General features: G+C 37.1%; 1 protein-coding gene and 1 long non-coding RNA gene across 2 annotated transcripts; one reads left to right on the top strand and one right to left on the bottom strand.

The window, feature by feature from the left end:
• Nucleotides 1–4,224: 4,224 nt before the first annotated feature.
• On the bottom strand, nt 4,225–5,079 carry LOC140445384 (uncharacterized). Its single transcript, XM_072537404.1, has one exon. It carries the CDS (start codon nt 5,077–5,079, stop codon nt 4,225–4,227), a length of 855 nt encoding a protein of 284 aa, XP_072393505.1.
• A 5,935-nt stretch (nt 5,080–11,014) lies between these two features.
• LOC140438912 (uncharacterized) lies at nt 11,015–11,789 on the top strand. The gene is made up of 3 exons (XR_011950586.1): nt 11,015–11,046; nt 11,251–11,504; nt 11,586–11,789. It is a non-coding gene; the product is annotated as an uncharacterized lncRNA (long non-coding RNA).
• Nucleotides 11,790–16,675: the final 4,886 nt, after the last annotated feature.

Here is a 16,675-nt window from a genome sequence, read left to right as displayed (position 1 = left end):
GATTAGAATCTATATAGTGGAAAACAGTTCATTTAGGCATTCAGTGAAAGAAAGGTACAAAATTTTGTTAATATAATTTAGTTAATGTCATAACAATTTCAATTTTGAAGATAGTTTGTTTAAATTTTACATTGTCTATAGAATTTAATTAGTTTTATAAGAGTATCAATTTAAAGATAGTTTATTTTAAATTTACATTGGCTAGGTTAGATATATATGTGTGTTTCATAATAGTTATAATAAAGATAATTTAAAAAAGTACTTACAAGCTAATTCTTTGAGAACCGCGATAAAAACCCTATATATTATATTATTAAAAATACTCATTGCTCATCATTCAAACAAAAAACACATCATAACAATATATATATATATATATATATATATATATATATATATATATATATATATATATATATATATATATATATATATATATATATATATATATTATATATGACCAAATTATGTAAGAAATCAAAACATAAACAAAATTCTTACTCTATAAAAACGGCAACACTCTATACACTTTTGCCACACGCTGAACTGTCAATAAAATTTGAAGTATTCCGGTATCAGTTGCGTACAATTATCTAATCTATTTAATTAAAATTATTATTTTGTGCAATATTAGACTTAAAGAGTTATTTCATAAAATTTATATTATTAATAATAACAAATGTTTTTGGTTATTTAATCAATATAATTATAAAATTTTTAATATAATGATGATTACATTTTTCTGATCATTACACAATGTTGACGCCTATAAAAGATCGAGCAGTTCCGTATGGGTTTCGTATTATTAGCTGTGTTAGAAACATTTGAACTCTAAGGTTGACGTTCTGGAAATTTTAAATACAAGTGACGTCACTTTGTATAAATCGTGACGTGCAAGTGTTTTACTTTGAAAAATGGTATAGCCAGGTTGCAACAGATGTTCAGCAGATTTCAATTTTATGACTATTTTCTTATAATTTTGTGATGAAATGGTACCTGAATACCCTTTTGTTAATGTATTAGTTAGTTACTGGAAAATTAAATTTTAATTTAAATTTAAAAGAATGTTTAGGGTGATTTGACCGGTAGTCGGCCAGTTTTGTTCAATGTCAATTTCGAATCACTGTAGAACTATAAAGCTGTTAGAATTTCTTAATAGAATTTTTTTAATGCATAGATTGAATATTTTTCTTAAGTTCTTGAGTAATTTTAGTAACTATATATTATAAATTTAATTTATATTATCAATAGTACTAATCTATGTCTATTTTCTTAGTAGTCGGCCAGTACATTTTAATAGTCGTCCAGAAATAAGCTAGTAGTCGGCCCTTATTTTATTGGTTCTCTTCAGACAGTGTGCTATTAAGGAAAATCTCCAATGAAAAGATTAGATTAAGAGAGGTGGCCTTTCGGCCTATTCCACTGCGACTTTTTCAGATTTATTGTGGTTCTCTAGTTCTAGATAACATTCTCTAGCCTGACCCTTTTTATAAAGTCTAGTAGCTTCGGGACTGTACCTTCCATGTAGCTATTTGCCGGTGGATTTTCTCCTAATGCAAAGAACCGCACATTTGCCAGACTGTCACACTGGCATAAAATGTGCTCCGCTGTTTCTTCTTCGAGGTGACAGAATGTGCACAGGTCATCATCTGATAATCCCATCAGCTTCAAGTGCCTATTCAGCTTACGGTGCCCTGTTAGAAGACCTACTATGGCCTTGACTGTTTTCCTGTCTTTGCTTATTAGGTCTGCCGTAAATTTTGGCAAATGTTCTCTAATGAACTGTTTCGTCTGTTTTTGTCCTGGTGAATTCCTCCACCATTCCAGAGATTTGTAAGCTACCCACTTCCTTGTAGCCATTCTTGTTACTGATTTTGCAACTCCGCAGAAGGGTTCCGGTCCAATGAATGGTAATGATGAGCCTTGTTTGGCCATTTCATCTGCTTTTTCATTGCCCTTATGACTCTCGTGCCCCTGTACGCAGGCTACCGTAACCTTGCTACGGTCTCCTAGTTTATTTAGGGTACACACGCAATTCCATACTAGCTTAGAATTGACCTCTACAGAATTGAGTGCCTTAAGCGCTGCCTGACTATCTGTGAAGATGGCAACTGAACAGAATGTTCTTTCCTGCCTTTCTATTTCTTCCACGCAGTGATGGATTGCATTTATTTCCGCCTGGAAAACTGTCATATCCTTAGATAGACTTATCGGAAAATGTATCCCTTGGTTTGTCCCTACTATGCCGGCTCCCACACCCTCCGATGTTTTTGAGCCATCCGTGTACCAGGTAGCAGCAGCTTGTATGGGTACACCTTTATTCCAGTCTTCCCTGCCTGGTATCTTAATTGTGAACTTATTGTTAAAGCTATATCTCGTAACTGTTGCATCGATAGGTTTCCCCATCACAATATCGGCTTTTAGCTCCTCGATTAGCTATCTGTTGTCAGTACCATGCATCTGGCTTATATGTCGCTGACTATGGATTAATCTGTGCATCACTGATCTGGCTTCGCCCTGTATAAAGATATGAAATGGTGGTAGATTCAACAGGACTTCCAACGATGCAGTAGGAGTTGTTTTTAAGGCCCCCGTAATACACTAGCATGCTAGCCTTTGTGTATTACCTAGCAGCCTTATTGCTCCCACTTGCTGCGTCTTTGTCTACCACGTCACCGAGCCATAGGTTATTATGGATCTAATAACCCTTGTGTATAACCATAGAGTCATTTTGGGGTTAAGTCCCCAATTCTTACCGCACATTCTTCTACATCTGTCCAGGGACATAGTAGCTTTCTGTGTGGTTTTTAGAATGTGAGTATTCCATGTAAGCCTATGATCAAAATATACCCCAAGGTATTTTGTTTCTTTGACAAATGAAATCTCTGTTCTTCCCAGCACCGGTGGTTTTAGGCCTTGTAGTGCTGTTTTTTGGTGAAGTTGACGATTTGTGTTTTCTGAGCATTAATTAACTATCAGTCTCTCTTGTTTACACCAGTCGTCAACTATATTTAGGGCTGCTTGCATTCTCTCAGATACTACCTGAGCAAACCTGCCCCTGACAACGATTGCTATATCGTCAGCATATCCTAGACAATAAAAGCCTTCTGTGGACAGATTTTGAGGAGATCATCTACCAAGGTTGCCCAAAGTAGAGGGGACAGAACTCCTCCTTGTGGACAGCCTCCACCTATGGTTGCTTTACCCAGAGTAGACATTACTGTCCTATTCTCCAGGGATGCCCTTATCCATCTGCATATTACCGCAGGTGCGCCTCGTCTACTCATAGCCCCTATCAAAGAGCTGGTGGTAACATTATTAAATGCCCCTTCTATATCTAAAAAAGCGGCCATTGCTATCTCTTTGTCTTCCATTGACTTTGAGATAAGCCTATTTAGATCATCCAACGCAGAGTCCGTAGACTTACCAGGTTGGTATGCATATTGACGATTGCTTAGAGGATTATCTTTTAGCACTTCGTCTCTGATGTACATATCAAGAGCGTTTTTAATAGAAAAGAAGATAGGCTTATCGGTCAATATGACTTTGGTGTTAGGTCTGGTACTTTACCTACCTTAGGCAAGTATATGACTTTGACCTTTTGCCATATTTCCGGTACGACCCTTCATGCTAAACTGGCTTTGAGGAGCTTGCATAGGTGTGGTATCAATACCTCTAATCCCATATGTAACAGTATTGGATATATGCCATCTGTCCCTGGAGACTTATATGGCCGAAACTGATTTATAGCCCATCTAATTCTGTTTGGTCTTGTGATTGCTGTGGCTATTTCCCAATCTGTAGACCTTGGTCTAGTGAGCCTTTGGTCTATGTTGGTTTGCCTATCTGCATCATCCAGAATTGTTGAGCCCGAAAGTGCGTGTTCATCAGTTCTCTAAGACTTTCCTCTTTGGTGTCTGTAAATTTGCCATTAGCTTTCTTTAGGAAACCTACTTCTTTGGTTGTAGCACCATCCTTTGCCAGGACTTTACGGATTCGAGAACATGCCGGGATATCTGTATTCTCATCGCAAAACTCTCTCCATCAATTCCTTTTGGCTTTCCGAATTTCTTTATTGTATAGCGTTAGCTTATACCTGTAGGCATCCCAATCTTGGTTACTTTTGGCTTTATTAAATAGGCTTCAGACTTCCGACCTCATCTTCTTTAAGCCGTTGTTCCACCAGACTGTATTACTGCCCGTACTTTTCCTTGTTTTTTCTGGTCAATTTTCCTGGTAAGACGCCATAATAGCTTCGCTTATCGTTTCTGCCGCCGAATCTATAACCTCTGGGCCTTTAAACGAGATCGTACTTTCCTCGAGATTTTTACTGAAGGACTTTCTATATCCTACCCAGTTTGTATCTCTAGGATTTCTGTATTTAATTTCCGATGGAAAAATATCAAGGTCATATCGTATATGTCTGTGATACAAACATGAGGGTTCGTCAGACACAACCCAATTTGTTATTATATCACTTATCTTGCTTGTGCAGAGTGTTAAATCTAACACTTCTTTGCGTACCTTAGTGACAAAAGTTGGCTTGTTTCCTATATTGGATATAACCAAACCTTCAGATAAGATGAAATTCAAAATAGACTCACCCCTTGCATTAATGTTTGTGCTTCCCCATAGGGTGTGGTGTGCGTTGGCATCATATCCTATAATGAGCTGTAATCCTTTTCCTAGAAAATATGCAACTATGTCGCTTATAATTCTTGGTGGACACAGAGCCTCATCACCTGGAAAGTAGGCTGAACACACCAAGAGTTTTTTCTCTCCTACTTCCGTGGTTATAGTTAGAACAGCTGTAACAATATCATCAGTGCAGAGCACCGGGATTAATGTACAATCTACTCTATTACTGTGAATTATACACGACCTTGGCCTTATAGCTTTGGGTGTATATAAAACCTTGCCTTGTTTGGTTGATAGGCCAGCAATGTTCTCACCTATCCTCCAAGGCTCCTGCAGGAGGGCCACATCAATGCCTTCTTGTTCCAATCTTCTAACTAGCGTTGCCGATGCGGCTTTTGCATGTTGAAGATTGGCCTGCAGGAGCCTTATTTCTCTCTTCATTGCGAAGAGATGGCCGGTTCTGGATCTGTGGACATTCCTTCTTCCATGGGTCCGACACACTCTTGGACATTAGTCCTTATGAGTGTGTCAGCTCCACCCGAAGAAGGTTGTTCCTCTTCCTGAACCTCCATATGTAGGGAGGTCTCCCCTGTTTCATTGGAACGAGTTGCTACTGGGTTTTCATTCCGTGTTTTTGTCTTCCCTTCTTTGGGTCGGAACGTTAACCGTCCTACTCCGAAAAAGGGTGACATTTTTAATTTCTGGAGTTCTTCTCGAATTTCAGAATCCATCGAGAAGGTCCATAACACCCCTTTGTCTGAAGGTTTACTACCCCAGACTGTCCATAGATGTGTCCTGAGCCCATGGTTACTTATCCTTAATCTTTTAAGGATCCTTTTGGACTCAAGACGTTTCCCATGCTCGTCCTGTACGAAGACAGTGCATGAGTGCGGCTTCGGTATGTCTTCCCCCTCCACAGCCCTGAGAGATGCACTCTTCCAAGGCTTCAGGGTTGGAATCACCTCCTTTAGCCACCGCGCACTTATGTCGTCCACACAGTTAAGTTCCAGGAAACCCGGCCTGTATGTACTCTTCAGGAAGCGAACCTGTGGTCCTGCTTCCGGAATTTTGTCATACGCACCTAAGATGGCTATTTCGACTGCCTTAAGCTTGTCTATATCCATCTTGGCTTCCGGGAATCCTGTTAGTAGAACTGCAACCTTAACAGAAGCGGTAGCTTTGCTAAAAGTCACTCCTTCGGTTCTTGGCCTTTTCCCTTTGCGTTGGCTTTCGGGGGGTGTGCTTCCGTCTGACCTTAGCCTTTTTGGGCTATTGATCTTCGGGCTTTGTATTACTTTTGTCATGGCCTTTATTGGCTTTGACAGCATCTCTTTTGCCCTTTCAGCCGCCTTGATGAAATTGGCCTTGATTACAGCCCTTTTGGCTTGAACGTAATCTTGGCCTTGTTTCACCAGACTACTGATTTTGGCTTTATAGACGCCAGATAACTTTGCAGCCCTAATTTCTTCGTCTGTCATGAGATCAACGTCTTCCAACGCTGTTATTCTGACAGCCTTTTTGTTTCCTTGCCTATCAGCTTGGGAGATTTCTTTAGAAATTCCGGGCCTTTCGGCGTTCGGATTTTCTCCAGAAGCTCCCTGCCCTTCGGCTTTAGGAACTGTGATTTTGGCTCTGGAGGTCCCTGGCCCTTCGGCATCGGAAACCCTTTGGCTCTGAGTTTTTTCTGAATTTGTTTTTTTTTTTTTGAGATTCCATATTGATCCCACGAGTAGCTAGGGAAAGACAGTCAACCCCTCGCAGAGCCCCGCTTGCGAGGGTCTAAATACTAAGGGGTGTGACCTGTTGCCCCAAAGGAACCGTTTGCGACACTGTCACCTAAGTGCCTTACAGCCTTCACCACGGTGTCTCACGGCTTGGCGTGTGGATTGTTTATCGACTATCTAGTCTAGATCCGATGAGTTTATTTTCAACAGGGCCACCACGTGAAGGGTGCAATCAAAGATTGATTACACACCCCCAATCATTGTTGGGGGTACCCAGCGGTCTTGGGATAGTTTAAGGAGGTGCAAAGTCCTAAGACTCTCCGTGCAAAACTTGTCCCCTGAGATTTGTTCTTTTCCCGCTCAGCTTTACGCCGATTGGAAGAAGAGCGCACCCCCGCCCCAAACACTCACCTATGTTACGTTAGTTTTAATTGTAAAAAATAGAAATCAAGAAATAATTTGTAGTAGATAAATAAATGCATACTGCTCTCGAAAGTAAGTAACACCAAGATCCATTGATAACCAGAACAAATTATTATTGAAGATATGAAATAAATACAACATATCGATAAAAAGTGGCTAAAAACAATGTAAAAGTTTTTATATTTGTTATATAAATTTTTATATTTTGACATTTTTGACAAAAAATTGTTATAATTTATATTTGTCACACACGTCACACCTAAAAGCTTCATCTATCACTTCACTGTAGACACGTCCCTTAAATTTAATGCATTTTAGATGATACCAGATTGGACAATCCTCACAGCCAACATTCTTTTCGCTATCTTCTTCAGCATCACTGTAGAGATTTTCTAAACAAACACCACATTTTTGTTTGACTTGATGATTATGCAGAGTACCTTCATTATCTGATATCTTAGTTGCCACTCTCTTTAGTACTTTATTTCTTTTGTACACCGTGTTATTATTTAGTTTTCGCTTCCTATTCTCCAATCTCTTTTTCTTTTCGTTTTCCTTGTCCGTTTTTTTTTCTTTTTTATTATAATGCTGCCTCCATGCCTCTGATGATATAGCACTAATAGGAAATCGTTCACGAAGATTCTGCATTCACGCAGATTTCTGAAGTGGCTGAGGATGTTTTAAATGCTTAGTAAATGGTGATTCTTCGGATGCAGATACAGCCATATTTACGTCAGGACTTTTCTCCTGTAAAGCAATATTTACGTTAGGACTTTTCTCCTGTAAAGCAATATTTACGTTTGGACTTTTCTCCTGTAAAGCAATATTTACGTTAGGACTTTTCTCCTGTAAAACAATATTTACGTCAGGACTTTTCTCCTGTAAAGCAAAATTTATTTCAGGACTTTTATCCTGTAAAACTGTTAAGGGAGTTGAAGTTTTGAGACGTTTAACGTAGAATTATTATTTGCAGACATTTTGTCACTGCATTTCGAAAATGGTGGCAGAGTGTCTTCAAAGACTTCTAAAACTGTAAAACACTTTCTAACAATGTATTTACTTCTTCTTCAGGAATTTTTAAATTAAATTCGTTTTTACTGACGTTGACTTGTTCAACATTAATAGGTTGTAAAGTACCATCGTCGGTCACTTCATACTATGCACAATTAACAATGTCATTTGCAGTTTCTGTAGAACCTTCAAGGTTTATTTGATAGGTCTGCAATTGTAAAGAATTAACGATTTCAACAATAGGCGTAATATTTATGCCTTCTTCAGAACATTTTTGTTTTATAAAAGTTAGTACTTTAAGTGTACTGTTAAGATCTTTTTGAGTTATTGGAACTATTGGATCTTTGCTGTTTTCATTAATTAGCTTCAAAGTATCACGAACACATTTTGTATAATCAATATAATAAGGGTTAAATGGAAACAAGCCGTATGCCTTAAAACCACTCTTAATGTTTGTTGGCATCTGAGGATGAGCATTATGAAAAACTGGGCAAAAATTTAGTTTTGATAACGCTTTTCCTTCATTTTCGCTTTCCCATTTTCGTACAGCATTTTTCCAATACACTTTTAGTGGCTTAAACACCGACACATCTGCCGGTTGTAGTATGTGCGTCGCATTCGGTGGAAATGTGTATATAATTATATCATTTTCATCACAAAAATTGCTTAAGTTTAAAGACATGTGAGAACGATGCCCATCTACTAAAAATAGTACAGGTTTTTTTAATCTTCTCTTGCTCTAACCATTTATTAAATGCATTGGCAACAAATTCAAAAAATATATCAGTTCGCATCCAGCCGGATTCTGATTTTCCCAAAATCCAATTCTTGGGCATAGCTTCTACTAATGCTTGAGGTGGTTTCACATCGGGAAATACTACTACAGGTGGGCATACTCTACCATCAGCACAAATCGTAACTAGTACTGTTAAATTCTCTTTTGTGTTTCCTCTGGTAATTTCATATAAGTTTTTATATCGTTTTGGCCCAAGGACTTGCCGCTTTTTGGACAGAGATAAAATCTGCTTTCATATGCGTTAAACATTCTACTAGAATCAGTTGTTTTCCATCTCTAAACGGGGTTTTTAAATTTCCATCTTTAATAATTTTTTGTATAGTTAAAAGTAACTCTTCCTTTTTCAGTGGAAACCCACATTTGGCTAAACTGTTCAACCACTCTACAATTCTTTTCTCCTTCCCTAGTGTTAAAACTGGATCAGGACCCATCTGCCACTTTTCTCCAACTCTACCACTAATACGGTCCTGTACCGTAGACCTAGGAATATTGTACCTTCTACAAACTTCACGTATTTTTCCGCCGTTTCTTATATCTGCAATGGCTTTTTGAAGAGTATCTTGGGTATAAAGATGTAACTTTCTTTTGGAAGAGGTTGCCATGGTCTAAAATTAATAAAAAAAGAGAAAAGTCAAATTTAAACCCTCAACCATGTATAACTTTGAAGAAGTAAACATATTATGACCGACTACTAGTTAAATTACCCCCACCTCGTCAGACTGGTAGTCGACCACTAAGTTTAAGTCCCAAATTAGCGTGTTATAGAAAATTTATAGGTGGCCGACTTCTAAATTCCATATTAACTGTATTGCAACGAATCTTGTTTAGAAAAAGATAAATTGTTTACATTGTGTATGTGTTGAAAATAATAGAAATGCTACCGTCTTATTCAAGCTAGTAGTCGGCCACTCTGGCCGTCAACTAAATAATATTCATTATTTTTGTCTAGTAAGCGGCCCTTCGTTATAATTTTACAGTAATTAATATTCATCAATTTTTTCAACTAATTAAACTCATTCAACATTACACTATCTGGTACAAACAAAAATCATAAATAATATTAGGTAATAATAAATCCTACCTTTAAAAATTGCTGTCACTTAATTTTCACTTCTTGCTCAGTAATAAATTTGTCGTTACAATAACACAAGCGAGGTTAAGCATAGACTAACGCTTTCAGATGTCAGTTATTCGAGGGAAATTTTATAACTTTTGTACGGAAACTAATGACCTCTATACAGGAGTAGAAATACTACAAATCTATATTTTAAAAATAAAGTTATTTTAGTTTTACCAGTTTTTGGCCGACTACTAGTGGTGGCCGACGTACCGGTGAAATCACCCTAGTAACATTAATTAATATTATATCGCATGCTCTTTCGTGATTTATTTGTGATATGGCAACACTGCCAAATACAAATCTGTCCCTCATTTGTAGCTACTTCATCGGCACTTTCTCTATACTTTTGCCAAAACTTCATTTAACAACACCTACTTTGGCGGGACTATTTATTGTATTGTGCTATTACAATTACAAAAGCGTCAGCAGCTATACTATAGTTCATTTGTTTAGCAAATTCCCATCTGTCAATATAAGCACGTGTTGATATTCGCCGTCTCATTCGTCAAGAGGCTATTAAATATAATTTATTGCCTTAAGCCAGACAGATTCTCATGTTACAGATCCAAACTTGCCAGGATGCTTAAATTCAAATTGTATCGTCGTTGATTTTTAAGTTAATATATTGTGTTATATTTATGTTATAGTTATTGTTAAGTTATTTACTGGTCGTGTTATTTTTTAGAGTTTAGTTTAATTGTGATTTAATGATTAAATTTCAAGAAATTCTTACACTAATAGTTTCAAAAGTAAATATTTAAAAAAAACATATGATACACATAAGTACGACCCTGTTTGGCTTTCACGTGCTTCTATTGACAATTGGAAATGTGTAAAATGAATACGGTTTATGCTATATTAATAATAATAAAACAGGAATGATGCCTGATAGTAACCCTGGCCCAGACAGCGTAACTTTAGGTGGCTCTGCTGCTAGCTGCTAGGCTAGCCCTACGGTTCGTAGACTTACTACGGTTGCCTCTTCCGCCTAACCAATGAACATTAAGCCCGAAACTGTACTCTCGTGACGTAATTCTTCCCCTTCAACCAATCAACACTGCAATCGACCTGCCCTCTACATTCAGTTTCAATCGCGAATAAATGGGTTTTGTATTCTTGTGTACTCTGGTGACGTAACTCAAGCATCCCCACCCCAGTCGGAAGAGACAACCGTAGTAAGTCTACGAACCGTGGGCTAGCTCCCATTGGTCATTGGGGTTAACTTTTTTACGAGAGGCTAATTCGCCCAAGTGATGCCGACGTTGCCAAATGGTGATGTGTTGGTCTTCTGTCACTCTGTCAGTCACAACCACAAGGCAATGTGAAATGTGAAGGTATGTGATTTAATTTGAAAAAAAAACAGACTTTGAAAACTGGAAATGAGAAATCGAATTTGCAAACAATTGCTCTGACATTTTAAAAAGTGAATGTAACAGTACCACTGTAGAAATACTTTATTTTAATTGTAATAGAAGTAAATCAAATATGTTAAAATATTTAACTGAATAATTAAATATTCATAGATTTATTCTTTATAGGTTATGTCCCAAAAAATACAACAAAGATCTAGATTACAAAAGGGTCAAAGATCACGTAAGATAGCAATTCATGTACAAGTACAATTAAAGTAATTATAGGAAACAACACAATTCTTGTAGAATGGCAAAAACATCATTATGGTCATACCAGAGAATTTCTTTAGTCATACTTTTGATTCACAACATATCAATTTAGAAAAGAAAGATAAGAACATAATAGGTTCAAAGCTAATAATCGGAGTCCCACAGCGAAGGTAAAAAAATTGTCTTTCTTTTTTTTCTGACTTACAAAATTCTCTCCTAGTGTATTAAACATTTATTTCTGGTCGTTTTAGAATTCTAGAAACTAAAAAGACATATTGATTCACAAATCAGATTTTTTCCATAAAAAAGAAGAGAGTGCAAGTAAACTCCAGTCTTATGAGATCTACTAAACAAGAACTCAGCGATATTAATGAAAATTTATAACATTCCAATGAAGAATCATTTTTTATATTTAAATCTATATAGCCATCACGACATGAGTATATCAATATTAAATATATATCATCATCATCATCCAGCCCCGTTTTCACATCCATTGTTGGATATAGGCCTCCTCCAAACGTCTCCAGTTCTCTCTATCTCTAGCTGCTGCAATCCAGTTTGTTTCTATTCTCCTTAGGTCGTCGGTCCATCGGGTGGGTGGTCTGCCTCGACTTCGCTTGTCGGCTCTTGGTCTCCACTCCAATAATCTCTTCGTCCATCTTCCGTCTTCCATTCTAGCAACATGTCCAGCCCACCTCCACTTTTGTTTATTGATTCGCAGTATAATATCGTCAACGCCACTTCGTCGGCGTATCTCCTCATTTCTCACGCGATCTTTCAAGGTCAGACCCAGCATTGATCTCTCCATTCGCCTTTGTGTTACCCTCAGTTTTTCGGCAGTAGCTTTCGTTAAAGTTAGGGTCTCTGCTCCGTAGGTCAAGACTGGTAGGATGCATTGGTTAAATGCCTTCCTTTTCAGGTGAATTGGAGTATTTGTTTTAAAAATGTCTCTCATCCTTCCATATGCCGCCCATCCCAACGTGATTCGTCTATTTAGCTCGCAGGTTTGGTTGTCTCTGGTTATTCTGATTTCATGACCCAAGTATGTGTATTTATCGAATAATTCTACCTTGTTGTTATTGATCTGTATCTCTTCGCTGGGAACCATATTGGTCATCATTTTGGTTTTCTCGAAATTTATCTCCAGCCCAGTTTCTTGTAGTATGTAATTCAGTTCTTGGAGCATGTCTTTGATCTCTCCCAGATTATCTGACAGAAGCACGATATCGTCCGCAAAACGTAGATGGTTTAATCTTTCTCCATCGATGGATATTCCTTTCTGTTGCCATGTTAGTCTTTTAAATGCATACTCAAGAACGGTAATGAACAGCTTTGGTGACATGGTATCACCTTGCCTGACTCCCCTTTTTATCTTTATCTTATTAGTTGCTGAATGTAGACTTATGGTTGTTGTGGCATTTTCATATATATTTTTAACTATATTACAATATCTGTGGTCGACCCTGCAATCTTGTAGTGCTCTTAAGATGGACGGTAATTCCACTGTATCAAACGCCTTTTTAAAGTCTACAAATATCAATGCCAAGGGACGGTTATATTCGTTAGTTTTTTCTATCAGGGTTTTTAGGCACTGCAGGTGATCATTTGTGCCGTAATTAGGGCGGAAACCGGCTTGTTCCCGAGGTTGGTAAAAATCCAGCTTTGTCTCTAATCTGTTCGTTATTATTCGGGTGTATAATTTATAAAGATGGTTAAGGAGACTGATTGGTCTGTATCTTTCCAGGTCTGCTATATCTCCCTTCTTGTGTAAGAGTACAGTTATTGAATTATTCCACTTTGTTGGGATATTTTGATTCCATAGACATAGATTAAAGAGCTTTTGAATTTTGGTTATCAGTACTGAGCCTCCTATCTTTATCGCTTCCGTGACGACACCGTCCTTCCCCGGAGCTTTGTTATTCTTCATCTTTTTTAGAGCCTTGTAAATTTCGTCCAAGGAGATTTCTGGGATATCTTCGGAACCCTGATTTTGAACCTTCCTCTGCTGATATTCAACTATATCTAGAGTCGATTGGTTGCTATATAATGTCCCATAGAATGATTCCACAATTTGTAACAAATGTTCTCTGTTTGATGTGATGTTGCCATTTCTATCCTTGAGTTTGACTATTTGTTTATTTCCATTTGTGAGTTTGCGTCTCATTATTTTCATACTCTTATTTTCCTCAATAGTTTTGATGATTTTCTCATCTCTGTATTTTCTTAGGTCTTTTCTTATTTCTCTTGATACTTCCTTGTTTATTTTATTTATATCGTCGTTACTAGAGTTTTCGTCGCTTCTCAGTATTCTTCTTTGTTCCATTTTTTTCTGTGTGTCCAGACTAATTTTTTCTTCCTTCACGCTTTTTGGGCAGCATTTCTTTTGAGCTTCTGTTATTGCTTCTACTATTATGTCATTTAGGATGTTAATATCATTTGTTGATGATTTTTCTTGAAGGAATTTACCGATATGATTCGTAGGCTTCGGTTCGTAGACTTACTACGGTTGCCTCTTCCGCCTAACCAATGAACATTAAGCCCGAAACTGTACTCTCGTGACGTAATTCTTCCCCTTCGATCAATCAACACTGCAATCGACCTGCCCTCTACATTCAGTTTCAATCGCGAATAAATGGGTTTTGTATTCTTGTGTACTCTGGTGACGTAACTCAAAGCATCCCACCCAGTCGGAAGAGACAACCGTAGTAAATCTACGAACCGTGGGCTAGCCCCCATTGGTCATTGGGGTTAACTTTTTTAACCAACTGCCAGCTGAATCAACGCTGAATATAGCCGCAAATGTCAACCATGAAACAAAATATTTCGGTTTGGAAGTGTTGGCATGTTGTCGACTTTGGGATCTCGTTCGCGCAGACGGAATCAGCCATGTTTTAAACGGAATCAGTGCTGTTCAGTGAACTTTTATCTGGTGTGCATAGAAAAATTAACCTGGTTTAATTTATTTACGGCAACCATAGACATAATATGCAATATTTTATGTCGTACTTTTAGTTGAAGAATAGATTAAAATATGGCAATCGCGTGCTGACACACTTCAAAGGCGGCATCTGAGAGTGAGCATTCTGATTGTTATCTATTCTGTGGTATAGGTAACAACTATTAGATTTTTAAACTAATAGGTATAATGAAAATTAAATCTTTGATTGCATTGGCTTCCCGACTTTTAATAATTATGCGATATATTATTTTATGAATTCTGCAATTTTTAATGTATATAACACAAGAATGAGTAAATATATATTTGTTTCTTTGTAGATTAATTGCAGTTAATTATTAGAATCTTTTTTGGCAATTCGTGATTGAAAACAAAGTATCTAACCTCTGGCGGAATAAATCTGTAACATTTTTTTTGTGATTAAAATATTTAATTATTGTTAAATCTTTTACCCCCGTGCTGATACGCTCATGGTCGGTTTAACAGAGGCAAAATTCTTATTGAAACTATCGACTACCTCAAAATACGGAATAACCGACTTATTAAGAACGACGGTTTAGGTAATCCTAGGTTAATTCCTTCCGGCCTTAAGGCCATGTTCCTTTATGATAAATTTGATAAATATCGCCGAAGGCACGTTGTCGTAATTTTTCTGAAGAGAACGTAATTAAGAAGATTTTATATTCGTCACGTTCCAAGTTATTAGTACTGTATTTACCTCGAATTTTCGATATCGTTAGAATCTTTTTACCTTCTTAGAAATCCATCTAGGCTGGCCTATCATTTTTGAGTGGGAGATACCCTCACCTTTTCTTGGCTAGTTTGGTAAAATTTTAGAGGAACCAATTTACTTCTGAGTGGGCACTCGTTGAGAAAAGACCTACTTCTCGTGGGGCGCTTCGCTCCCATTATCGTCTCTGTGCATTTTCTTTCTAAGTGTGTATACACTTGTATATTTGAGTTTTTTGATCTAATATCATATATATACATATATATATATATATATATATATATATATATATATATATATATATATATATATATATATATATATATATATATATATATATATATATATATATATATATATATATATATATATATATATATATATATATAAGCGGGGATCCTACAGCTTCTGCCGCTTCCCGCATTTCGATCGCCATCTTTTTCTATCTCTCCAGGTGTCTTCATCAATGGCTCTATCGTTCATGGTTTCCATAACACCTTGTATCCAAGACTTGGCTGGTCTTCCTCGTTTCCTTCTATTACTTGGATTGTATTCCATAGCTCTTTTTGGCCATCTGTTGTCGTCCATCCTCTGTACGTGTCCATACCATATTAACTGTCTAGTTTCTATTCTTTCAGAAGTTGTATGTACTCTATCTGTTTTTCTTCTAATTTCAGAATTAGGTATACGTTCTACTCTTGATATACGGCAAGCTCTTCTTAGGTAGTCCATTTCAACCGTGTCAACTTTTTTCTTTCCTTTTACTGTCATTTGCCAACATTCTGCTCCATATGTAAGAATGGGCTCTACAATTACTTTGTAGATAGTCATTTTAGTTCTCATAGTAGCTTTTGTTGGACCAAAGTATCGAATTCAGAATTTGAACACTCTTCCTGCCTTGTTGCACTCTATAGTCTATATCTCGTTCCGTTGTTCCTTTACTGCAGATAATACTTCCCAAATATTTGTATTCGTAGCACCTTTTCATTTGTCTAATTTCCAAATCCGGGTCTTCGTCTTCATTGCCTATTCGCATATATTCTGTTTTAGACATATTCATACTCATCCCCCATTTTTCGTATTCATCTTTGAGTTTTCTAAGCATATAATCTGCATCTTCTTCACAGCTTGCAATTAGTACTTGATCATCTGCAAAGAACAGCGTTGTCAGATAATGGTTGTTAAGCTTCAACCCCATTCCCGCACATTTTTGTCTCCACTGGTGCAGTGCTTCTTGGATATATATTTTGAATAGGGTGGGGGAAAGACAACATCCTTGTCTCAAGCCTTTCGTTACTGTAAATACCCTTGAGAAAGTATTTCCTGTTTTTACAGTGCTTTGAGGACATTTATAGATGTTCAGTATTGCTTTTAGATATGTTTTACTAAGGTCCGTTTTCGTCAAGACACTAAATAAAAGTTTTAAAGGAACTGTATCATAAGCCTTCTCCAGATCTATAAATACCAGATGCGTAGGGAGGTTTCGAGCTGTTCGTTTTTCAATTACTTGTTGAAGGGTAAATGTGTTGTCCACGCACGATCTTCCTGCTCTGAAGCCGCTTTGTTCTTCAATTTCTTTATATTCCTCTTCTATTCTTCTTTTCAATATACGACCATATAACCTTCCCAGCGAGCTAGTTACGCTAATGCCT

The sequence above is a fragment of the Diabrotica undecimpunctata genome, chromosome 1 (assembly GCF_040954645.1).
Source record: "Diabrotica undecimpunctata isolate CICGRU chromosome 1, icDiaUnde3, whole genome shotgun sequence".
Classification (NCBI taxonomy): Eukaryota; Metazoa; Arthropoda; class Insecta; order Coleoptera; family Chrysomelidae; genus Diabrotica; species Diabrotica undecimpunctata.
Note: the sequence above shows the minus strand (reverse complement) of the source record. Positions and strands in the feature narration are given on the sequence as shown.

Coding starts and splice junctions, on each gene's coding strand:
- LOC140445384 (XM_072537404.1), bottom strand. CDS start 5,079: ATGAAGAGAGAAATAAGGCTCCTGCAGGCCAATCTTCAACATGCAAAA.